General features: G+C 39.6%; 1 protein-coding gene across 1 annotated transcript; it reads left to right on the top strand.

Moving 5' to 3' along the window:
• The first annotated feature begins 1,562 nt into the window (after positions 1 to 1,562).
• On the top strand, positions 1,563 to 25,742 carry LOC143017779 (nuclear pore complex protein Nup93-like). Its single transcript, XM_076172652.1, has 18 exons — positions 1,563 to 1,656; positions 3,263 to 3,469; positions 5,224 to 5,404; positions 6,449 to 6,577; positions 8,083 to 8,244; positions 8,472 to 8,611; positions 9,612 to 9,845; positions 11,019 to 11,157; positions 12,836 to 12,934; positions 13,603 to 13,687; positions 14,585 to 14,631; positions 16,699 to 16,843; positions 16,983 to 17,109; positions 17,519 to 17,660; positions 20,242 to 20,334; positions 21,587 to 21,826; positions 23,740 to 23,991; positions 25,217 to 25,742. The coding sequence occupies exons 2-18, from the start codon at positions 3,300 to 3,302 to the stop codon at positions 25,325 to 25,327; spliced, it is 2,496 nt and encodes an 831-aa protein (XP_076028767.1). The 5' UTR covers positions 1,563 to 1,656; positions 3,263 to 3,299; the 3' UTR covers positions 25,328 to 25,742.
• The last annotated feature ends 80 nt before the right edge of the window (positions 25,743 to 25,822 follow it).

Below are 25,822 nucleotides of genomic sequence, written 5' to 3'. Positions count from 1 at the left end.
AAGATAGTAGTGTATAAAAGAGGGCTATTGCCACCGGGCGAATTGCGAGCGATTAGGGGCTTATTTGTTGTCGTGGCTTAGGAGAACTGGGGTAGGAACTTGGACGGCGGCGCCAATGCCGGGAGGAAGAGCATATTATATCACCAACGAAAGTTAGGAAAATGGTAGGAGACGTAGTAGGAGAGAAAGGGGGAAAAACGGAAAAATCTTTAGTGGGAGGTAAACTGAAATGAGAAGATGTAGTATAAGAGAAAGTGAGAAAGGAGACGAATTTTAGTCGAAGAAAAAGGAAGTGTATATGTTTGTGCGTGGGATGCGGCTATGTTCGTGAGAGGTGTGTGTGTGTAATTTACGGTTAGTGAGTAGATTTCACTTCCCGCGTGGAGAGTGTTCCTGATTAGCCCCAGGTAAGGCATGAGAATTCCTGTTTTACCCCAGGTTGGGTTTGAGTACTGTTCTGCCCATCTCGGCGAAACGCCGACCTTTTAAGGGAGGCTGGCGGGAACGTGAGGAGCTATCCAAGTTCCTGATTGGCTGACCGCCGGCTGGCAGGGACACCCTTGCGAACTACGCTTGCCAACTACAGGAACTTGGAAAGGCTAGTTCCGAAGATTTCTTTGATCAGTGTGTGACGAGTCGTAGGATGCATCACGTCACTACAAAGTGCCACGAGTCCCACGACATATTTTGGACCTTCTTTGGGCACAGGGCGACGAGGAGGGTAATGATAATAATAATAATAATAATAATAAGTTTATTTAGCAATGAATCAATATACATGAATTGCAGATAATGAAAAGAACACAAAGTTCGAAATAACAATTACAACTGCCGAGGATAACACAAAAAATAATGTAAGTTTATTTTCCATTGTGACCATACAGGAGCAGACAGTAGAGTGACCCTGCAGTGTCCACAACGGAATAGACGTCCCCCGGAATGGCTGAAATGGGAGACAGGGGAATAGACGAATAAATTGATCTTGAGATCGACGAGGGGGGAGGGTTGAATGCGAGCGAGGTTGGCATCCCAGACAAGGACGAATGTCATTTGGAGAAATGCGGAGAGGGGCATCGCCCCAGGAAGAGCGTGGCCAAGTGTCAGTAACGACTGAGTGTGGGTGAATGAAATATGTGACGTGTTAAAGAAGGAAGGATAGAATCTAGTTAGGATTAGAAATAGAATTTAGGTGTAAGCAGCAAGAGAGAAACAGTAAGGGTGACATCACAAGGCTCTTCTGCGATGGACAACGTGTGTGGATGATAACATTTCCTATAGATAGGAATTTTTTATCCGGGAGAGTAATAGTTGTCGAAAATGAGTCTAGCACATGGTCCAATATATTTTATTAATCGTTTAGTACGGGATGTTGTAAATAAATAAAAAATATGTGGAACGCCATCAGATTAATTATTTCACTTAAGGATTGGGGAATAAGAAAATTGATGCGTGGATGACAATAGTAATTTTGATATAATACTAATTTTATTGTCAATTCAAAATAACTTGTTGTTGGTGAAATAATATTTTACGAATACAGTTAATAACTGGAAAAGAACCAAGTTCAATTGTTGAACAATGTAAACAAATAGTAATGTGGTAGAATACGAACAGCGGAGGGAGGGATTATTATAGTACGAAACGTACTTATTTTATGTAAGTGATGTCGGAAAGGGCGAGTTATATTTATTCATATTTGGCAATATACGTATGTTTGAATATATGTGTAAGCATGTGCGACTTCATCCTTCCAATTATGCTGTATACTGTTGTGTTACATGTCAAAGTTAGTACCGGATTTTGACTGCAAATATTGAGCAACACTGATTTACTTTGTGGTAGAAAATAAACGGCATGCTAGGATGTTAGATCCGGTACTTTAGGTTGCAGCCTAGTTATAAAGTAACCCTGCCATGACGTCTATTTTGTACTAAACTAAAGACTGGCGATGATAGAGATGATGTTGAGTAGTGTGTATTGGGTACTGTATGTAGTGTGAAGCGTTTTTTCTTCAGTGATGGTTGCATCAAGGGTATTTTGAATCTGTGGACAGGCCTGGGTTGATATTGTTTCAATGCTGGATAGTGTCCTAGATGTATACATGATACATGCCAATCTGGTTATTACCTTATCACAAGTGGAAAGGTATTTTTTTTTTGTGATGTAAAGGTTCTAAGATGGAAGGGGCATTGAAAACAAAGCTAAGATGGAATAACTGAATACGCTAGGTTCTGTGCAGACTCCAGATGATAATGATTGATCAACCAGCATAAAAAAGGAATATCCTTACACTTGTCCTTTTCACCCTTTGTGGCTATTTATGTTTTGTTACACATTTGACTTTTATGTCATTTCTAAATTTTATTTCATTCTCCATATCTTTTGAAGTGCTGCAAAGTTCCTCACAGTAAGTGTGGAAAGGTGTCTCCTACAGAAGTTCCAACGGTAAAATTTTACTTTCGACCTTTGTTGGAATATAGCAATACAAAATTAAATAGTAATTTTGTAAATTAAAACGTATGAACGTAATATGCAATTTTGTGTGCGGAAATGAAAATAAAAATACGTTGCTAAAACAGATTTCTTAGGTTACGAAGTCGTGTACGACGAATGGTATGCCATGTTTGTTGTGGTAGATGCCGACGTTGGAGAAATGAACGGACGATAAATTTGTCTATAACTAAACTAAACTAACCTTAACCTAATCTAACCTGTGTTAAATAAATCATCACCTGCAAATTAGATATCTGGCTTGGTCATCGCTGTCGTCGTCGTGACAGACGTTGGCGGGCTTTTCAACCACTCAGATTTTGTATGGATATATTCCTCCAATGGTCGAAAGTAAAATTTTACCGGTTAGGTTAGGTTAGTTTAGTTTACTTTAGTTTAGACAAATTTATCGTCCTTTCATTTCTCCGACGTCGGAATCTACCATAACAAACATGGCGTACCATTCGTAGTACACGACTTCGTTATTATGAAATCTGTTTTAGCAACTATTTTTATTTTCATTTCCGCACACAAAATTGCATATTACGTTCATACATTTTAATTTACAAAATTACTATTTCATTTTGTATTGCTATATGCCAACAAAGGTCGAAAGTAAAATTTTACCGTCCTAACATAACCATTTGGTAAAGACATCTGCTACATGCCATAAGCCTACCATAGTACAAATACCACAGTACAAATCTTATACATCTTTAACCATAGATCTGTCCTCACATGTAAAGTCTCAAAAACATTAACCTATTTGCAGAAAAAGTTTGAACCAGTTGACCACAAGAACCGTAAAAATGACTGAACCAAGCCTTTCTGAGCTGCTACAGCAGGCAGAGCAACTTACTAGCCACATAGACACAGGAGGAGAACTTCCGAGAGTTGAAAGGTCTCTTCGCCAGATCCTCGATGCAGGACAACAGTTCTGGTCTAAATCAGGCCAAACTGGAGGACATGAAGCACAGGCGTAAGTAATTACCCTTACGTATTGTGGGCATTGCATAATTGAAGGATGTGGAAAAATAGTTTTCCGCATAGATGTTTGAACTCCTGGAATAGCCAAGAAAATTACATGGCACAAGCTATGGATGTGCTGTGTCTTGTGACACTGCCTCTGACCCAGAGGAATGGACAAGGTGCAGGGATGACTCGTCATCCTGGAGGTGCTAAGATAAGAGGGAGGGTGGAGGGGGGTGGAGTTTTTAGCGATGGAATGGGTGAGAATGGTTTTATGACTTTCTCTTTTTGGCTACCTCCCTTGTAAGGGAGAAGAAGCCATGGTGTGTATGTGTGTATATATATATATATATATATATATATATATATATATATATACATACATACATACATACATACATATACCAAGGCTTTTTCCCCCTTACAAGGGAGGTAGCCAAAAAGGAAAAGGCATAAAATCATTCCCACCCATTCCATCCCTGAATACACTCCACACCCCTCCACCCTCCCTCTCATCTTAGCACCTCCTGCATGAATTTGAAATGAGTATAATAATAGAAGAACAAGAGACACAAGTGTAGCTCCCTCTTTATATAATACAATTAGGTAAATGCAAGCTAAATTTAGTATTTAATGCACGGAATTCAAGGTATATTGGGTGGATACTGAATGCAGTGAGGAGTAAATGTGAAAGAGTTGAGTCATAGATGAAAATATGATGAAAGCCTATAGAGTGATTCACGTTGGATTCGCATTTTGTTCTTCAAATATAAGGCATAGCACGTCCAAAGGGGATGAAATAACAAAAAGTTTATATTGAATCTCTTCTAAATTTTGATGACACGAACTATTTTTTTATATCTGGCTTCCAGAATATAATTTTTGGTCGTGAAATAGATATTTGTATACATTTAGTCTTATGACAATATCCTTATACCAAATCACTTCTTTTCCCCGTACAAGGGAAAGCCAGCCACGGCATTCACCCTCTCCCACCCATCCCGCTCCTGTCCATTACCCAATTGTTTCCCTTATGTGTTACTTCCTAATAGATTAAGGGTCATCCCTGTACCCTGCCTACTGCTTAGGTCAGAAGCAATTCGGCAAGACACCATATCCACAGCATGGTCCCACTGTTTCTGTTACATAGTGACCCTCCCTCCTTGACTTTCCATGCAAAAATAGAGAAGACAAGGAGAAATCCCTTCACATAGTTTTTGCAAATATCATAACAGTTGGATTATGATACTGTTTTAGAAAACTTTTTGGGAAGTGTAAAAAGCAAGAATTTAATTTAGTTGATTTATTTTGTATGGCTACCCAGTGTCTTCAAAACAATTTGAATGCATCAGAGCATAGTCAGATAATTTTCTTGCTTGTTGTCAGTTCTCTATACTCAGAAGTCCTTGAGTGCTTTGACAAATTAGAAAATAAATGAAGTGTCTATTTCCTGAAATTCAAGTTTCTTATAGGACCAGAGTTCTTCAATGGGATTAAGATGTGGTGAGTTCTCTAAGTATCTCCAATCCTCTCTCCATCACCCTCACCTATACCTCCTGTAGTAGCCTCATGCAACTTTGTGTCTAATGTGCCATATTAGGCTCAAAATGATCATGTTCAGGAAGTTAATTGTATTGGAATACATGTTTAGTGTGTGCATGTATATAAGATGATAGTATACATATATATATACATATATATATATATATATATATATATTATGTATATGAAGGACATTGTATATATCTCATTTCTTTTATACAGATCTATCCTGCTTGGTGCTCGTGGGCTTGACCTTATGCATATTTCACACAAGCTTGAATCAATCAGTGCAGTTCGAACTCTTGAACCACTTGAGCCTGTTGCCGACACTGACATTGAAGGGTTTCTACGAAATGAGCGTGAAAATGCGATTATAACAGCGATTGAAGAAACAAAGAAAGCAGTAAGTCCTTAGAAATTGTGTCTTGGGATATTTACTTTCAGATTTTGTTTCACATATATCCTCCCAAACTGCCACCAACTGCTTCAATCTCTTCCCCAAAACACACCTTTCATCTGGTTTCATCCTCAACCAACTCCAAAACCATACAAAGCACCACCTTATCTGCCATGTTGAACAACTTTGGTAACAACACACAACTCCGGTGCATCCTCACTTTCACCTCAAATCATTCACTCCCTCCATTCTGTACCATCATATTAGTTATACTGCCTACATAAGTAATTGGACTGCCACAACAGACCCTAAATCCTGTACACTCATAACACATCCTTTAATGCCTCTGTCAACCCAGTCATATGCCTTCACTGAATCCTTAAAAGATAAGTAGACATCCTCACCTTTTGCCAAAATCTTATATATCTGCCTTACTACAAAAAAAAATTCTATGCATCCTTTCTTACTTACACTGTCCCATTGTTTCCTTAGTTTCCATCCTAATCAGGAAGTATTACCATTCTCCTCATATATAAATAATTATCATAGCATCTTCCACTACAACAATCATTTAATAACAATTTGAAATACTCAGTTGATCTCCCTCTCACTGCTTGTCACTACTCAACTCTTCATTCCATCCACCATTCAGTGACATTGGGTTCTTTTTATGTTCATTATTCCAGGAGGTGCTAAGATAAGAGGGAGGGTGGAGAGTATTTAGGGATGGAATGGGTGGGAATGGTTTTATGCCTTTTTCTTTTTGGCTACCTCCATGGTAATGGGGAAAAAGCCTTTGTATATGTATTTATGTGTGTATGTCATCCAGGAGGTGCTAAGATAAGAGGGAGGGTGGAGTGGTGTGGAGTATATTCAGGGATGGAATGGGTGGGAATGATTTTATGCCTTTTCCTTTTTGGCTACCTCCCATGTAAGGGGGAAAAAGCCTTGGTATATGTATGTATGTATTCCCTTTTTATTGGGAGTTTGACGTAAAGGGAATGAAAGCAAGTATTTGTTATAATTATAAGTTAATGTCTTTATTTACAGACTCATGACCAGGTTCACAAACTGCACTGGGAGCAACAGAAATCTCACTGGGAACAGATGAAGCAGGATCTTCTCTCGGCCTTTGCTCACTCGGGTCATGACCTTCTCAACATTTCTGTGGAACCGAAGGTAGAAGTGCATAATTTTATTCCCATTCAGTAAACCTCATAACTGTAGTGATGTACTTTACAGATTTTATTCTAATTGGTATTAGGTCATTACTTTTTTTTAGGAGTGTCCCCTATGGGGCTACAGGGAAAAGGATGCCTGGTCCCAATCCCCATCTAGTTTTTCTTGCCTCTTACGATCCAATTGGGAATACTTGGTGGCAGTATTCTTTTCCCTCCACCACAGGAGGTGCCAAGATAAGAGGGAGGGTAGAGGGTGGAGGGGAATGGAGTGTATTTAGGGATGGAATGGGTGGGAATGATTTTCATGCCTTTTTCTTTTTGGCTATCTCCCTTGTATGGGGGAAAAAGCCTATGGTATATGTATGTATGGTATCAGGTACTTTAATACAGCTTAGTAAATATCAGTATTGGAAAAAGGAGAAGTCACCATAACATATACCAGTGACTTTTTCCCCCTTACAAGGGAGGTATCCAAAGTCAAAGGCATAAATTCATTCTCACCCATTTCATCCCCACATACTCCACTCCCTCCCTTCCTCTTTTCTTGGCTCCTCCTGGCTTGAAATCCAGTACTGGATCTTGAGGTTAATTGAAGGTCATTGGCAGCCCATTAGGTTTTCATCCATCCTCTTCGAGTTTTGTGGGAACATGGTGTAGCCACACTAAGGTGGGAGGGGCGACAAATAGGTTTTAGCTTGGGTTTGGGATGGTTATAAGGCAGGTGTGTGCTTTAATTCATTGTCTCCCTTACAAGGGGGAAAAGTCCTTTTGATATATGTATGCTGCAAATTACATACATGTATCAAAGGTTTTTTCCCTCTTACAAGGGAGTTAGTAAAAAAAAAATGTATAAAATCCACTCCCACCCATTCCATCCCCACATATTCCACTTCCATTCACCCCCCTACCTTCCTTTTATCTTGGTTCCTCTTGGGTAATGGGTTCATCCCTGCATCTTGCCCACTGCCCTGGGTCAGAAATAGTGTCACAAGACACAGAACATCCACAGCAAGGCCGCTTTGTAAAATTGGTGACCCCTCTCTCTGTCCCCTCATGCTGCAAATTACACAGACTGGAAATCCTTTGGACCCATAGTATTTAGCAGTGATCCACAATCATTCCCATAGGTCTTTAGAAAGAAATGTTGGGCTATTGCCTGTGTGGTATTAGCATGAGTCAGTTTCTGTATTACCCACAAGCATGAGGTAAGGAGGGAGAGCTGACAGATAATGATTACTTTCTTACCACCATAAATTGGTGACCTGGTCTTCTCTAATACAACATAGACAACAGTCCTTCATTCAGTGGGAGGGACCTCATTGGGGCTGCAGGTTTCCAATCAGTGACACTTAAGGAAGCCGTTATTATTATATCCCATTTAACCATTTTCTTGTTCATATTATTTTGCTGCCGTAAGTGAATTCACGCTGATGACTTTTTGGTCCCATTGTCAATATTTGAGATGAGAAATGCCACAACTGAATCTTCTATTACCTTTTACAGGTTGGTAATGTGACAATTGCACGTGGATGCAGTAATTTGACTAATATAGAAACTGCATATGTGAAGGTAGTGACTGCATACAATGAAGATGTGCTTCAAGGTGGGATAAGACCCAACTTACCAAAAGCCTTTAGTTTGGCTGCTAGTGGCATGGGAGATCAGGTGAGTTTGAAACTGCTTGTTCATCATTCAGGATAATCTAACACTCCTCCAGTTCACCAGGACATTTATCTCCCAGATTCTCTACTTGGATAGTAATGGAGGGAGAGGATGTGTGATGTACATTTTTAATATAATTTGATAATGTTTTAGTTGCAATAAACTCTTACTTTTTAACATAATTTGATAACATTTTTGTTGCAATAAAGTCTTACTCTTTTTATTTACAGAGTATCATTGATTTGTGGTTGCTCGTACAAAGTTTAGCAGAGGTGCCAGTGACCATAGGAGGAGATGCAGCCACAGCAAGGTCCTCTATCCAAGTCCAGACTGACATTGTTAAGCAGGGCCGCAAACATCTTGAGCAAAGGTAAATGAACAAAGTGTTTATTGTTGGTACTTTGAGGTGCCAAGATAAGAGGGAAGGAGGAGGGTGGAGGGGAGTGGAATATATAGGAAATGGAATGGGTGAGAGTGGTTTCTATGCCTTTTTCTTTTTGGCTACCCCCCATGTAGGGGGAAAAAGCCTTTGGTATATGTATGTATGTATGTGTACTTCGACATTTATTTTGACACATTGGGAACAGTGTATGTGTATATGTATAATTTTTAAGTCGCATTGTAGTTTCTGGAGGAAAATTGTAGAATCCTCTTTTATAAAACATTTCCCTAATTTCAACACCTCTAAAAGCCAGTGGTCACCTGATTGCATTATATCTTTAGCAGTCAAAAAATTATTATCATTTGTCAAAAGACCAGAACCTAACAGCCATCGGTCCACTCGGGTCATTTTACTTGAATCTTCTATCCCCATTCCTCTGTGTGTGTGTGTGTGTGTGTGTGTGTGTGTGTGTGTGTGTGTGTGTGTGTGTATATATATATATATATATATATATATATATATATATATATATATATATATATATATATATATATATATATATATATATATAAATATATATATTACCCCACCTTATGTACTTACCTGTTGAAAGTGAACACAGAAATTGGCCGAAATAAATATATTTATATTTAATATGATTTTCTGATAGTTGATGGGAAACAAGTCTTGTGTGTGTGTGTGTGTGTGTGTGTATATACATACACACACACACACACACACAAGTGGTGGACACTTGGAACAAACTGGACAAAGAAATAGTGTGCACAAAAACCGTTCATGAGTTTAAGAGCAAACTAGACACTGCGAGATACAAAGGCAGGACACCATGATCGTAGCTCCCCCTCGCAAAATACAACTAGGTAGGTAAATACACACACACACGTGTGTGTGTGTATCTTTCTCTTCTTTTCTCACATTCGCTCTATTTTAGTTACATTTATTCATTCCTGCACTTCTTCCTTTACAGCTATACAGAGCATATGAATCGGCTAGTCTACTCACAACTTAAACGAGCCCAGCTAGGTGGTGTGCCAGGCCTGCTTCCACTAGTCCAGGCATACTTGAGTGTGATCCTACCAAATCCAGAACCAACAGTCTTTGAAGATTTCACGGGTCATGGTGTGCCCGTGTGGCCGCTGATCTTTTATTGCCTGAGGGCAGGCAGTATACGTGCTGCAATCCAGGCAGCCAGCGCTAACAGGTAGGTCTTATTATCATGTGTTGTATTTTTACTCTGCTCTTCATATTGTGTTGGTTTTGGTGACAAATGCTGCAGAGGTCAAGGTGATGGTAGTTCAAACCCTGCCACCAGCAAGTTGGACCAAGGGAATGGTTCATTACATTCCATGCTACAAAGTTCTCTGTAAGGGGCACTATCCTAGGGGAAGTTCATAATGTTAAACTGAATCATCATCACATGTTTGTTTATTATTATTTGCGTGTTTTTCATTTATTATTAGTTATCTGTCAATTTATTATTATATACTATTTAACTATACCTGTGCACTTATTTACTTTATTATAATTTGTATTATATATGTTTTTTTTTTTTGTTTTTTTTTATCATTATTATATATATATATATTTTTTGCATCCGACCTAGTTATGGACCAAAAGGTCTCCTGTCAGCATGCTCTGCCTTTGTAATCCTTTGTAAAAATCCACACAATAATGCACACACTCAGATTACTAACCAAACCTTTAAAGACAAACCAACAAACTCTGTAATCCACCAGCACTCCCCAGACATAAACCCTAGAAAAAAAAAACTCCCACATCTGATAAGAATTGCAACACACTTGTGCTCATGACATCATCCAGCATTGTAACAGTACCAGCATAGAATATGCCTGACCACAGATTCAAACTTCCCTAGATGCGACCACCACACTGTGGACACAGGACACCCACAGGACACCTCTTACTGCAATGACATACACTAATATAACTTCCCTGAGTGACCTATGGGCCCACCCAGTGGCTATTATCAGTTACATGAAGGCCTTTTTTTTATTTATCTATTATATATATATATATTTATATATATATATATATATATATATATATATATATATATATATATATATATATATATTCTTCCATCATATGCCTTCTCCAAGTCCATTAAAAAAATCTTAACCATTGCTAAATTCTTGCGTATCATTTTTTTACAAATACTTGATCTATGTACTCTCTTGCGGTCTTGAACCCATACTGCTCCCTAAATCTTTCTCTCTGCTCCTCTCCTAGTCTTCTCAATTGATATGTGCCCATATATCATACTGACCACACTCAACAGAATAATTAAAGCTGCTGAAATATTGATTGTGTGTAATTTATACAAACTGACAGATTTTTATATGTTCCCTTTCAGCTCTCCGTCAGTGTGTGAAATATTAGCTGCTTTGGAACAGTACGAGAAGAGCGATTATGGTACAGTTCATCCTGACATGGAAAAGAAACTTAGACTTAACTACAAGAGACAAGTTCGAACTTCAACAGATCCGTACAAAGTACGTATTTTTTGCGAGTTTGGGGACATAGTTACCATTGGAGAATGTGCCAAATGGTGAAAGGCAAAGAAAAATTGCATAGTGTATTGAAGCAGGTGACTGAAATGCATTAAGTTATCTCTGGTGGGATATTTATTATATGTGAGAGAAATTCGCTGGTAACAGCGACATCAATCCGATAATTTTATGACAGTCGCATGCAGAATTCGAATCCTGCATGTGACTGTCATAAAATTATTTTATTTAGATGTGTTAGCACAGAAGTTGTTGCCACTTACCTGAAGGACACTAGTCTTCTGCAAGAGAGACCAAGGGTAATGGTTTGACTTGTTGGGAACGATGCTGTGGAAACATAGTCAAGGGTGGTTCTTATGAATTGTTTGAAGACAATAATTAGTTTCCATTTGTTGTCCAAAACCCATGCTTGTGCTGGATTTAATAGGTTTATTTTCTTGTTGATTTTAACTTCAGTGCTTTGTCAGGACTTGAACCTACATCGGTGCAATGTATGGTTCACACCATAGCCCACTGTGCCACGGAGCGCAGTGGGCTATGGCTACCTCCCATGTAAGGGGGAAAAAACCTTTGGTATATGTATGTATGGATATGATTTTCACTATCATATCTTGAATATGTGGGTTTAAAGTCATATGAGCATTGTAGATAAAACCACAAATTTTAGGGTTCTTTCCCAATGGGTGGGTGGGAGTGGGTGCATGCCTTAGCTGGCTACCTCCCTTATAAGGGGGAAAAGCCCCTTTGTATATACATACATATACCAAGGCTTTTTTTCCCCCTTACCAGGGGGGTAGCCAAAAAGGACAAGGCACAAAAACATTCCCACCCATTTCATCCCCGAAAACACTCCACACCCCTCCACCCTCCCTCCCATCTTAGCACCTCCTAGATGACGGGTCATCCCTGCACCCTGTCCACTGCCCTGGGTCAGAAGCAGTGTCGCAGGACACAGCACATCCACAGCAAGGCCGCTTCATTAAATCGGCGACCCCCCCTCTCCGTCCCCCCATATAAAGGAGAGGATGGGGAGAAATCCCTTCAGGCTGCGTCAAAAATTTTTGCTCACACACACTACCTCACCCCCATTCCCCCTTTGTATACATACATATACCAAGGCTTTTTCCCCCTTCCAAGGGAGGTAGCCAAAAAGGGAAAGGCATAAAAACACTCCCACCCATTTCATCCCTAAATACACTCCACACCCCTCCCACCCTTCCTCTCATCTGAGCACCTCCTGGATGACACTGCTTCTGACCCAGGGCGGTGGGCAGGGTGCAGGGATGACCCGTCATCCAGGAGGTGCTCAGATGAGAGGAAGGGTGGGAGGGGTGTGGAGTGTATTTAGGGATGAAATGGGTGGGAGTGTTTTTATGCCTTTCCCTTTTTGGCTACCTCCCTTGGAAGGGGGAAAAAGCCTTGGTATATAGATAGAAAATAGACTCTCCTCCCTTGGTGCTCATTTCAAAACCAGTCAACACCCTCACCTTGATCTAGAAGTGCACCTTAAGGGGGGGCTACCTCAAGATCTCTTCCCTTACAAAGGAGGTAGCCAAAAATCAAAGCCATAAAATCCACTCTTCACTCATTCCATCCCCATGTACCCCCCTCCCTCCCTCTTATCTTGGCTCCTCTTGTAATAAATTATTTTGCTTTATTTCAGCGTGTTGTGTATTGTGTTCTAGCAAGATGTGATCCCCACCAAGATCATACAGACATTATCACCACTACCGATGATTACCTTTGGCTAAAGTTATCACAGGTAATGTAGCCTTATAGAGATTTGGTTTCACTTGATTTTTATGTTAGTGGTGAATGTACGATTGGATTGAGGAAACTGTAGTGGAACAGTTTTAGGTCACTATTAGTCTGATTTGTTGAAGTTTGTTAAAGTACACAGGCCTACTCTAGAACTTTTGAGTCCTTCCTACCTTTATCACACAAACACAGTGGACTGAAAACAACCCTCAGCAGGATTCTACTCACATAACTACAACAACTTTCCTTCAGTACCAATACATCTATACATAAACATCCTCAGATCATAAAACAAATGCTTCACAGTAGACCACAACATTTTGCCAAATTTCTCCAGATATCAGTCCAACAGAAAAATTACAAGTAAAGAAAAAATTGTACTGACGTACATTCAGATCACCACCTTTCAATAAAACCGTACGAACACAGCATTGGACTGCATGCAGATTCCAATTGCTCCAGGTGCAACCACCACATAGAAGACACAACACTTGATTCAATACTGCCATACACTCGTCCCTTCCAGACAGCAACACAAAATGTCGTGACACACTGACTTATGGACTGAACTGGTGATTGTGACTTGACTAGTTTCCTTGGTGCTACAGGTTTCTTGCAAGAGAGAACTGGGGCAACATATTCACTGGTTGAATGTATTTTTGTTCTTTGCAGGTATCATGTGGGTCTCTAGTGGCTGGGGATGCACAGCAAATTTTAACATTGCAGCATCTACAAACAATGTTGTTTGAACAATATGGTAAGATTTTCTCACCTAATATCCACCCATGGGGCCAGTAATTTTATTGGTTGGTATTAATGATAGACAACCTTTTAGTGTTTTGTTTAGATATTTAAGAACTCTATACAGTGAAAAAGGTAGAGAAGAACATTTGTTTAAGAACAAGGCTGGTTGTTGCTTACCTCCATTTGATGCACATATTGTGGAGGTTATATTTAACAATATTATTTAAGGTGGAGGTAAAGCAAAGAATGGGCATAGCAAGGGTGTTGTCAGATAAGGTAACCCAAGAAAGCTGAAGTGGTTTGGGAATATGCAAACAAAAAGGGAACAAGAGCAAAGAATGGAAAACAAATAGAGTGAGCTTGTGAGGAAGACTGAGAATGATAAATGGATGGGGTGAACTGGGCTTTGGACGCGTGGAATGTCTTTTAAGGAGTGGGATGGAGATTGCAAAAAAGTAGGAATGAATGGACGAAGGAGTAACACTGGCCAAAAGGATGTTCTTATCTGCTTCATAAATTATGTTGAATAGACAGATGAAGTGGTGAAGGTTAACCAGCTCCAGTTGTTGGTCCATGCTGTGGAAGAGCTGTGCCACATTGTATTGGTTTAGACGTAAGCTGTTTGGTGAAGGACAGACCCTTCATCATTGAAGTGTTGAGGTTGGAGAAGTGGTCAATATGTGTATTTTACCTAGTTGTATTATACGGGAAGGGAGCTATGCTTGTAGTGACCCGTCTTTGTATCTTTCAGCATCTAGTTTTTTCTTAAATTCTTGTATAGGTTTTGCATACACTGTTGCCTCATCCAGTTTGTTCCAGACATCTACCACTCTGTGTGGGAAATTATTCTTTTTCAGACCTCACTTTGTAATCATATTTCAAGAGTTTATCTTTGTTATGTCTGTTTCAGGTGAATCACATTTCAATGCTTGGGACCAGCCTCTTCTTTACACATCTGTAAGTGTTTGTATATTGGATATTTTTATAGATATAGAATGGTTTGCTTTTCAAGGAATTAACATATCTATGTACTAAGAGCTTTTTCCCCCCCTTATAAGAGAGGTAGCCAAGTCAAAGTCATGTGACTACTCCACCCATCCCACTCCCCTCCACCACCCTTTCCTCCCGTCTCATCTTAGCTCCTCATGGATGATGGGTTATCCCTGTATCCTGACCACTGCCTTGGGTTAGAAGCAATGTAGCAAGACCCAGTATATCCACAGCAAGCCTGGTTCACTTAATCGGAGATCCTTTCACTTTGTCCCCTCATGCAGGAAAAGAGAAGACTGGGAGAAATCCCTTTGGGCTGCATCAAAATATTCACACATAAACACCCCCTACCCTGATCCCCTGTCCTTCCTTTCCTTGCATGACTGTATCATCTCTACACAGCCACTCCCCACTCTCCAAAAGAATTAAAAATAGTCTTGTATCTCACTGGCTGACCATGAAGATTCATGGTTATGCATTTCCCACCTTGCATGAATTACAGAAATGAAATATATGCAGACCAAGCTGTTTGGTTGCCATGATAATGATAATTATTGTCTCAGTTTTTGCTAACTGGAAACTCAGTCTCACAGAGGCTGGCAACAGTTGTCACATCTTTAATAATTTTCTTTGGGGAAAGAAAATTGACGTGTCTGTTGTGTTAATGTGGGCTTGTCTCTGGGTTATCAGAATAAAGTAGTCATAAAAAGGGCAGCAATTAGTGATTATCTATTTCCGATATGTGAAAAGGGGGGAAGAAATTTAGTTAAAGATGTTGAGATCTTGGATCCAGTCCAAAGATTGAGCTGGAAGTGAGGGGGTCAGTGGGTTATGAAAATGGACAGGACTACCACAGGACCACCACAAACATACATACATACATACATACATATACCAAGGCTTTTTCCCCCCTTACAAGGGAGGTAGCCAAAAAGGGAAAGGCATAAAATCATTCCCACCCATTCCATCCCTGAATACACTCCACACCCCTCCACCCTCCCTCTTATCTGAGCACCACCACAAACAGAAATCCATTATTGATCCCTTGGTTGCCATATTCTATTTACATTTTCCCTATGATAGATGCTCAGTAATTCCCTTTAAAAAAGGAAAGGGGTATTAATACTCTCTGTGAGTATAAAATACATTTAATGATATTTGCCCAATTCAACACTAATTTGCACACTAACCACATCACCTACCATCACAAATTGCATGAATTTCACAGTGTAAACATGGCATTGCAACAGAAGGATGTGTGCCATAAGTTAAATGAATATTAGTACATCAACTGTATTTCATGGGCTGGCATGGGTTATGTGATGTGATATGGCTTAACATCACAACCTCTCCCCTGTCGGAAGGTTAGGATGGTACCCCTCACAGAGAGTTTTGTATCATGGAATTTAGTGAACCATACCCTTGGTTCAACTAAGCTGGTGGCAGGATTCAAACTGCCATCCCCTCGATCTTTGCTGCAAGTAATGATGCCCAAACCTGCTCAGCCATTTAGATTTACCCCAAATTATGATCACCCAAGGTCCTTTTCTTCCTTTGCTTTTGCTGCTAATTCATTTCCCATTTTGTATGTGTATGTGTGTGTGTATATATATATATATATTTTACTTTGTTTATTTTTCTCCATGAGTGGATGGAGAAGGGGGTTACTGATTAAATGAATAACCTTGCTGTGGATGTGCTGGGTCTTGCTGCATTGCCTGTGACCTCAGGCTACCTCCCTTATAAGAGGGAAGAAGCTCTTGGTATATATAGATAGAAACAACTTTATGAAAATGCCCGTATACTGTTGCCAACCACTGCAGGGTTACAGGCCTCCAGTTGGTGAAACTTGAGGCAACAGTTATTGTTTTAAAGCTTTCTAAGAATCAAATTCAAACTTTTAATATTTTTCTGGGGTTTTCAAAAGATATTTAATTTGCAGTCAGTCTTGAAATTTATTTTATTAATGTATTTATTTATTTTTTATCCTGTGAATAATTTGCTTTTCTTGTATTCTTTTCATGTATTTAATAGGTACTTCTGTTGTCTGGTCAATTTGAAGCTGCCATTGAGTTCTTGAGTCGTGTAGAGCGACTTCGTTGTCATGCAGTACATATTGCCTTAGCACTCCATGAAATGAACCTGCTCTCCCTGCCATCACAAGTCAACGCTCCAATGCGTAATTAAAAATTCTTTTATGTATCTCTGTGATAGACTATGTTAATGCTATAATAGATAAAGCTTTGTGTTTTCATATATGTAAAATAAAAATTATGGTTATGGATTTATAATGTTATTTATTTTAATAATTCATTTAGTTTCTAGCGAAGAAGGAGATGCAGTTGGTATCCGTCGGCTAAATTTGACACGTTTAGTACTTGTTTATACAAGAAAGTTTGAAGCAACTGACCCATGTGAAGCTCTACACTATTATCATTTTCTAAGGTAAATATTTATAATAATCCATCTTTGTACAAATGTTCAGAGTACTAAATACATATACATATAGGCCTATGTTTACCTCTCTTTTAGGGCATAGATATATGCTCTATCCTTCATATGCATCACAAATTGGTATATTGTGGATGTCTTTTTATACTGTAGCTATCTATAGTCTTAGTGCTCACAGCTTCCACTAGTATGTCCCCACTCTGTGTGTGTGTGTCTCTCTCTCTCTATATCTGTATTTCTGCCTCTCACTCTCTTCCTCCTTTCTGTCTATCTTTCTTAGTGCTACTAAGTCATACTGTCAGAAGGTTGGAGTCATATAATGGATGTTTATGCAACTTAAGATATGCTCATTGCTAATAATTCATTCAGATGTATCTCTTCACTAAATCCTTTCATCTTTCAGGTCCCTTAAGAATGGCAGTGGTGAAAGTGTGTTTACTAATTGCATTAGTGAACTAGTTCTTCAGTCACGGGAATTTGATGTTCTTCTGGGCAAACTGGAACCAGATGGCCAAAGGACACCAGGTGTTGTGGACAGATTTAAGGTACTGTAGTGGCATATTTCAGTCAAGGAGCTAACCCCTTTCATACTGGAGGGCATATGAACTTTTATCTTAATTGCTACTGACTGCTGGGCAGAGGTTTGGGGGTGGTAACAGAGTGGAAGTAGGACACGAGGCAGTCGTTGTTTGCAGATGACACTGCACATGTACCTGAGTCAGAAAAGACTAAAGTAATTGGTGGTAGTTTTTGGGAAGTTATATGAGAGGAGAAAGCTGAAAGTATATGTAGACAAAAATAAGGTGATGAGTTGTACAAGGGGTGAGAGTGGCAGAAAGATGGGGCTGAACAAGAGGCTAGAGGAGGTAGAGAACTTATTTAGAGTTGCATGTAGTAGGGAATGGAGAAGTTGATCCATCCTCAACATTAACCCACACAAATTATATATATATTAATTCAAATTACACTTTCCTACTACCCTCATGGTTCATTGTTCAATCACAGCATTCTTAAATGTTCAACACTGACTTCCTTTGCTTGGCTCCTGAGTCTAGCAAGTTATTCCATTCATATACTCACAGTCATTTCATCATTTAATACGTTGATACTTCTTATGGATCACTGTTGCTCTGGTGACCATGCCGGCCGCATGCAGTCAACTTCTGGATCTTGATGGCGGTATTCCTCCTTCCCTGTACCTCAACATGAATTGCAGAAACAGCATAATGAAACTGTTTCCGGAAAATAATGAAACTGTCATTCCAAGCTTCTGCAATAAATTCTTAGTGCAAAAAGAGAATTGCTAGCAGTAATTGGTAAAATTTACGACCCACTGGGCATGGTAGCACCAGTTGTTCTTGAAGGAAGGGTATTACAAGAATTATTCAGAAACGGCATTGGATGGGATTGTACTTTGAGTGAAATAGATCAAGGATTAATAAATGTTTGGATGTCAAGAGTAAATACGCTCAAGTTGTATAGTATTGATCGTTGTACTAAGAAAGGTATAACGTCAAAGGTAGAGACAATTGAGTGTCACATATTTTGTGACTCTAGTGAAATAGCATATGGTTCAGTGGTATATTTAAGATACAAACATATTGATGGTACAATCCAGTGTAGCTTCATGTTGGGAAAAGCTAAAGTAGCACCTTTATGTGAAGTTGAGAGTATAATCAACAGTCGACCTCTGACTGTGGTATCAAATGATGTGAACGATTTGTGTCCCATCACTCCTAATTCTTTACTTAATTTGGATAATTATGTAGTGACACTCGATGGTGGAGAAATGATCTGTCAGAGCAGAAGGAAGTGGAAACAGATACAGCATTTAGCCAAAGAGTTTTGGCGGAGATGGCAAAAGGAGTATTTGCCTTGTTTGCAAGAACGTCAGAAATGGTTGAAAGTTAACAGAAATCTCAAAGAAGGAGATATTGTCTTAATGGTAGAAAATAACACACCACGCAGTCATTGGTTATTGGCAAGAGTTGTGAAAGTGATAAAAAGCACAGATGGACTGATTAGACAAGTAGAAATAATACGTGGTAAGAAACTTTATAAGCGACCTATTTCTAAATTAATACTATTATTAGAAGGTGACTCAGTGTAAAAATGACCTCCCGTCATTGATGTTGTGATCTTGGATGATCACAAAGGGGAGGGTGTGAGTGCCGATTGCACTATGTATAAGAATATTTGATGTATGATGTTCTACAGATAAAGTATAATATGTATCGAGGTTAATTACTAATCATGGCTGGTGCTAGATCTGTGTTAAGCACCAATTGTATGATATTCAAGTGTACTGACAATGGTATGTACTAAAATTAATTACAAATCATGGTTTACGATATTTGATGTATGTATAGTACAGAGTACTATGTCTGGGTGGATATGAGAAAATATCTATGACATGTAAAGGAGGTTAGAGTCTAATGGCAATGTCATAGATATTTTCTCATATCCACCCAGACATAGTACTCTGTACTATACATACATCAAATATCGTAAACCATGATTTGTAATTAATTTTAGTACATACCATTGTCAGTACACTTGAATATCATACAATTGGTGCTTAACACAGATCTAGCACCAGCCATGATTAGTAATTAACCTCGATACATATTATACTTTATCTGTAGAACATCATACATCAAATATTCTTATACATAGTGCAATCGACACTATCAGTTATGAGATCTGGGTCCTCGGTGTGGTGGTTGCATCATTACAATCTGTTGCCAGGTTTATTTTATGTTGATACTGTTTCAATGTTTGATTGTTTTCAGAATGCAAACATGCCATTACTGTTCTTACCAGATGTAGGATTTTTTTTTTTTTTTTTTTTTTTTTCTCTCTCTCTCCTGTGTCATGGGGAGTAAATAATCAAGGCTAATAGAGGGATCTAGGTTCCAGTCCAGACAGTGAGTGTCACCTTATTAGCACTTCCCCTCCAGACAGAGGTAAAGATGCTCAGGTATTAAAGATGAATGGTTGGGACATTTATCTTGCAGTAACCTGTCATTTATCCCAGGTCTCTGTGTATTATGGATTATTTTCAGTAAGTTGTCAAAGTTTCTGATCAACTGAAAGTCATTAATATATTTGTTTACTTATTGTTAGGTACCTGTTGGTGAAGTTATCGAAGTTGTAGCCAGGGACTCTGAGAAAAAGGGATTGCATGAAGATGCCATCAAACTCTATGATTTAGCAAAGGTAAGGATTACCAATTGGTGTAATTGTATGCATACACACTGTATATCTATATGCTAAGGGTGTTTTCCCCCTTACAAGAGAGATAGCCAAGTCAAAAGGCAAGTACCCACTCCCACTCATTTCACACCTATCCACCACCCTTTCTTCCCTCTCATCTTAACTCCTCATGGATGACTGGTCATCCCTGTATCCCACCCACTATCCACACAACTCCTACCTTTCCTAAACCCACACTGTTCCTCTACTAATCCTCTCAATCAAAACCTTCCCAACTATACTATAAAAAAAATTCCCTCTGAAACCACTACACTAACACTTGTCTCCTTTTCCCTTGTAAAGCAGAACTATACAGGCAGTCCTCTGGCACTCTACCATCCTTTAAACAAACATTAAACAACCTCACCAATTAGTCCATCATCACTGTACCTCCCTCTTTTAGACACTTCACGTGACACTTGTCTAACCCAGGTGTCTTGCCTGCTCTCATCATTTTAATAACTGCTTTCACCTCATCTTTTCTTATTTCTTCTCCATTTTCCTCATTAATCACTGTAATTTTCTTATTGCTTCCCACTGGAACCACCTTTCCCTCCCTATCCTCCTTCACATTTAGCAACTCCCTAAAATACTCTGCCCATGTTTCTCTTACCACTGCTTCTTCCATTATTGTCTGTCTACACATTTCACCTGGCTACCTCCCTTGTAAGGGGGAAAAAGCCTTGATATATGTATGTACACATTTTACCTCTTCTTCTGTACTTGATTTGCCTCCCTGTCCTCTCATGATTTCCTTCCAAAACATCTTTTTACTACTTTCAAATTTTTCTTATGTTTTCTTCATTAATATCAATAATAATAAATGTCAAGTTTCACTGAGGGGAAAACTCACAGCCCCACAGTGGCTGGCAACAGTCTTGTTCCTCCCATAGATCACTCTAGGAAGAGACTTTGGACTGTTGTCTATGTTGTATTGTTGTGGGACTGATTCTGAATCACTAGCTGAAAGTGGTTGGAGGGGATCAGTCACCGATTGTCAATGGTCTGTGTGTGAAAAGGTGTAGGAAATACAGTTGAAGTTGATAGAGATCTTAAATGCAGTCTGAAGGTTGAGTGTCAGTCCCTTCAGGGGGGGGAATCCACCACAAGCTGGTTCCCCCTACAAAGCAAGGTGACTAGACAGATTCAGTTTCACTTAAGAAAATGTATGATCATGTGCTAACATTCTATATATTTGTCTTTTCATCTCTTTCAGAACCATGATAAGGTGCTAAGTTTATTGAACCAGTTGCTGGGACAGGTGGTACACCAGATGGGAGCAGGGATCGGTAGTCAAAGAGATCGAGTCCTTGGACTGGCCATCTGCATTGCACAACGTTTCAAGACACATTCACACCTGGCTCCTCCCCCGGCTGCCTCTACTCTCTACCTTCTCATTGATGTGGCCACTTTCTTCAATCTTCTTCAAGAGGAGAAACACATGGATGCCCTTGAAGTAAGTTCAAACAGTGGGTTATATTCTGATTAGATTGATTATTATCTGTTGGTATATGTATGTATGTACATACATATATCAAGGGGTTTTTCCCCCTTACAAGGGAGGTAGCTAAAGTCAAAGGCATAAATCCACCCCCACCAATTCATCCCCATATACTCCACTCCCATCCACCACCCCTCCCTCCCTCTTTTCTTGGCTCCTAACTGGATGATGGGTCATCACTGTATCTCACCCACTGCCCTGGGTCAGAAGCAATGCAGTTATTTGTTAGTATTTTCTGTAAACCGTTACATGCTCTCTTCAAATCCATGAATACCCTATAGGCAAAATCTAAGGATAACTTGGGTTTTTATGAACTTGGAGAAGGCCTATTACATGGGATGTGTTGCTGATGAATGGAGTAGTGGGAAGTCTGTTGAGAGCTGTCTTATTTATGTGAGTAGTAGAGTTTGTGTGGAGGTAGGGAATAAAAAATTAGTGTATATTTTTTTGTCTATATGCAGTAATGTAAATACTGCTTGCATCCAGGTGCCTGATGCCATGCCATTGTATAAAGTTAATCATCAGAGAAGGTGCATAATTCTGGTATTTTTAAGGAACAATTTTGCCTTCTCTATCATCAGTGTGTCTTTCACAGGTTTCCCTTTTGAATCCTCCACCTCAAACCACTTCTGTAGCTCTTCATTAAGTTCAGTCAACTTAGGCTTTTTCATTACTTTTCACTCGATTGATAAGCCACTCATTCCTTTGGACACAGATTTTTATTGTTCAAATTTCTGTTCTTTATGTCATTAATTGTGGAAGAGCTCATTGACCTCGTCCATTAATTTCTCTCTTGTAGGGATATTACAGGGCAAGGAAGGGAGAAGGCAGGAGATGGGGGTGAGTGGAGAATGGCTGTGTATAGATGATATATACTCTGATGCAAGGATGGAAGAGGGGTGAGGGATGGGGGGAGGTTGGGAGTAGTTATGTGTGAATGATATTTTGATGCAGCCTGAAGGGATTTCTTCCCATCTCAGGGGGCAGAGAGTGGGGTTTGCTGATTAAGTGAAGTGGCCTTGCTGTGGATGTACTGTGTCTTACTGCATTCTTCTGACCCAAGGCAGTGGGCAGGATACAGAGATGACCATTCTTCCACGAGGAGCCAAGATGAGAGGGAGGAAAGGATGGTGGATGGGAGTGGGTATAGGCCTTTTGACTTGGCTACCTCCCTTATAAGGGGGAAAAAGCCTTTGGTATATAGATAGATTTCAGTTTCCCAAGTACATACATACATACATACATACATATACCAAGGCTTTTTTCCCCCTTACAAGGGAGGTAGCCAAAAAGGAAAAGGCATAAAATCATTCCCACCCATTCCATCCCTGAATACACTCCACACCCATCCACCCTCCCTCTCATCTTAGCACCTCCTGGATGACGGGTCATCCCTGCATCTTGTCCACTGCCCTGGGTCAGAAGCAGTGTCGCAAGACACAGCACATCCACAGCAAAGCCGCTTCATTAAATCGGCGAGCCCCCCTCTCCGTCCCCCCATGCATAAAGGAGAAGACGGGGAGAAATCCCTTCGGGCTGCGTCAAAATTTGCTCACACATACTACCTCACCCCCCATCCCCCCACCCATTCCACCTCTGCATCACAACATTCCCTGTGGTGGGGGAAAAGAATACTGCCACCAAGTAATTCCACTTGGATCGTAAGAGACGAGAAGAAAGGGACGGGGATTGGGACTAGGCATCCTTCTCCTTGTAGCCCCACAGGGGACATTCCTAAAAGAAAAAGCAAAGTTTCCCAAGTAATGCCTGAATTAATGGAAAAATGTTTATTTACTGCACTGATGTACAATTGACAACTCCCATTAAAACAGTCATGTTAATATGTGTCTCCATTTTTGTCTTTCTAGGTATTGCGACAGCTTGGAATTGTCGCACTAAACCGTAGTGAAGTTGAACCACGTGTTGCGGGCGTCACAAATCTAGGAATGGAAGTTCGAAACACATTGCCTCATATTCTCCTTGGAGCCATGAATGCAACTTATCGTTTGCATCGCGCTCCACCGTCCAGTGATCCTGCAGTACAAACTCCTTTCCACGTTTCTACTTTATCAAGCACTTCACTAAACACTTCAACAGCATTTCCTGCACCCACAACAAAGGTAAATATTAAGGCCAGTTTCAGTCATAGTTTCTTTTGAATAATTGTTTTTACTTACCTTTAAGGTGAACAGGTTAGGGTCATCACTTGCGGTGAAGGTTGAGGATATGGTGGTTCATTTCCTGCCACCTAAGAAGTTGAACTCACTGCCTCCCTCACCCCTTGTACATCTTGTCACCTTTTACCCAGATTTTCTTTTTCCTCCTATCACATATCTTCCTGAACTGTCACTATCCTCCTTAGACCCTCCTCTGACCCAGAAACCAGTGCAGTCATCAGCAAACAACAGCTGGCTCACGTCCCACTTCTTCCACTCTCATTATCCGTCTTTAACCTCTTCACTACGTCATAATAATCGCATTATAAAAAGTAAAGTCAGTGCTCAATTGTCCATTCTCTTTCACCCGTGTATTTTGATAACCATAGAAAACTGATGAAGCCAGTTTAGAGAGAATGAAAATCACGTAGGTATGACTACAATAAATATAATCAAGATGGCAATTTTGGCATCAGCGAGTACCCACTTGCTCCTCATGCCGCCTATGTAGGCGGCACCGTATGGAAGTGGTTAAACCCTTGTATATCCTCTTGTACCACCCCATCCATGTTCATTTTGAACAACTATGGTAACATTACACAACCCTGACACAGGCACACCTTTAGCTCAAACCACTTGCTCACCATTTCCAACCCTAGCACAAGCTCTACTACTCATAAATACTTTTGGCTGTCCGTAACTTTCCAGACTAACCCATATATCTGTAACACCTCCCACTATTATTGGTTACTATGGTTCAAAAAAATGTAATTAGTAAAAGATTATCAGTTGTATAAAATAGTCCTCTCAAACTCTTTTTGTTGGAACCTGCAAGGGATGTAGTGTTACATAGCTGGGATTCATTTGCAGGAAATATTTATACTTTGATATTTTACTTGTATTCATTTGTATTGTGTTTTAGCACAGTAATTGAAAGCATACAGATTTTGCATCCTTGTAGTTGTGGGCTTGAGTCCCACATTGCTCTCCAGTTCACAAGTAATTGTTACTTGCTCCAACATTCTAAGCAGGCAAAGGTAATGGGTATAGATGGAGCTTTTCCTTCTGATGCATATTCCTCATCACCAAGACTTGGATTATTGCAATAAACTTTCAGTACCAAGGTTTAAATGTGCCTGCAATTTGACGTTCAAATGTTTCTCTAACCAAAAGGAATTCTTTGTTGCAGCATCTGCAGGAGCAAGCACGGGCTTTAGTGACATTTGCCGGAATGATTCCTCTACGTCTTCATGCAGACATCAATGCCCGTCTAGTGCAACTAGAGGCACTCATAAATTAATCATAAATGGTTCATAATTTACTTGAATGTCATGTATTGTATGTATGTACCTGGATGGTAAGAATGTTTTTAGAGATTGCTGGTGTCTATTCAAATACTATCCGATATTTTGAGGATTCATGGTTGTCTGGAATGAAAACTTTATTATAACTTAAGTTTGTGGAAAAAACTGAGGCCCTCTTTTTTGACAGCCATGGTTCCAGGTCATTGAAGTAGATTTGTTTATTTTTGAGTGCTTTGAAATTAGTTGAAAAGAGTGAAGAAACTAAAACATGGAAGTGTGAATGAAGTTTTTGTGCTATACACCAGCTCCCAGTGTTTCAAGTCATCAAATGGCTTAAAAACTAGAAATAATGTGATATAAAGGTTATACTGTATTTGCCATTTTTTTTTATACAATAAATGAATGTCATGAGCAGTTGTATAATTGAAATTGGGCAGAGTATTTAGGGAGATGCTAATTGTGGAAGATAGAGAACAGCAGTTGAAGTGGGA

This window comes from Oratosquilla oratoria, chromosome 33 (genome assembly GCF_046742065.1).
Source record: "Oratosquilla oratoria isolate Oo_2021 chromosome 33, ASM4674206v1, whole genome shotgun sequence".
In the NCBI taxonomy this organism is placed as follows: Eukaryota; Metazoa; Arthropoda; class Malacostraca; order Stomatopoda; family Squillidae; genus Oratosquilla; species Oratosquilla oratoria.
Note: the sequence above shows the minus strand (reverse complement) of the source record. Positions and strands in the feature narration are given on the sequence as shown.

Coding starts and splice junctions, on each gene's coding strand:
- LOC143017779 (XM_076172652.1), top strand. CDS start 3,300: ATGACTGAACCAAGCCTTTCTGAGCTGCTACAGCAGGCAGAGCAACTT. Junction 8,612..9,611: donor CGCAAACATCTTGAGCAAAG/GTAAATGAACAA, acceptor CTTCCTTTACAG/CTATACAGAGCATATGAATC. Junction 11,158..12,835: donor CTTCAACAGATCCGTACAAA/GTACGTATTTTT, acceptor GCTTTATTTCAG/CGTGTTGTGTATTGTGTTCT.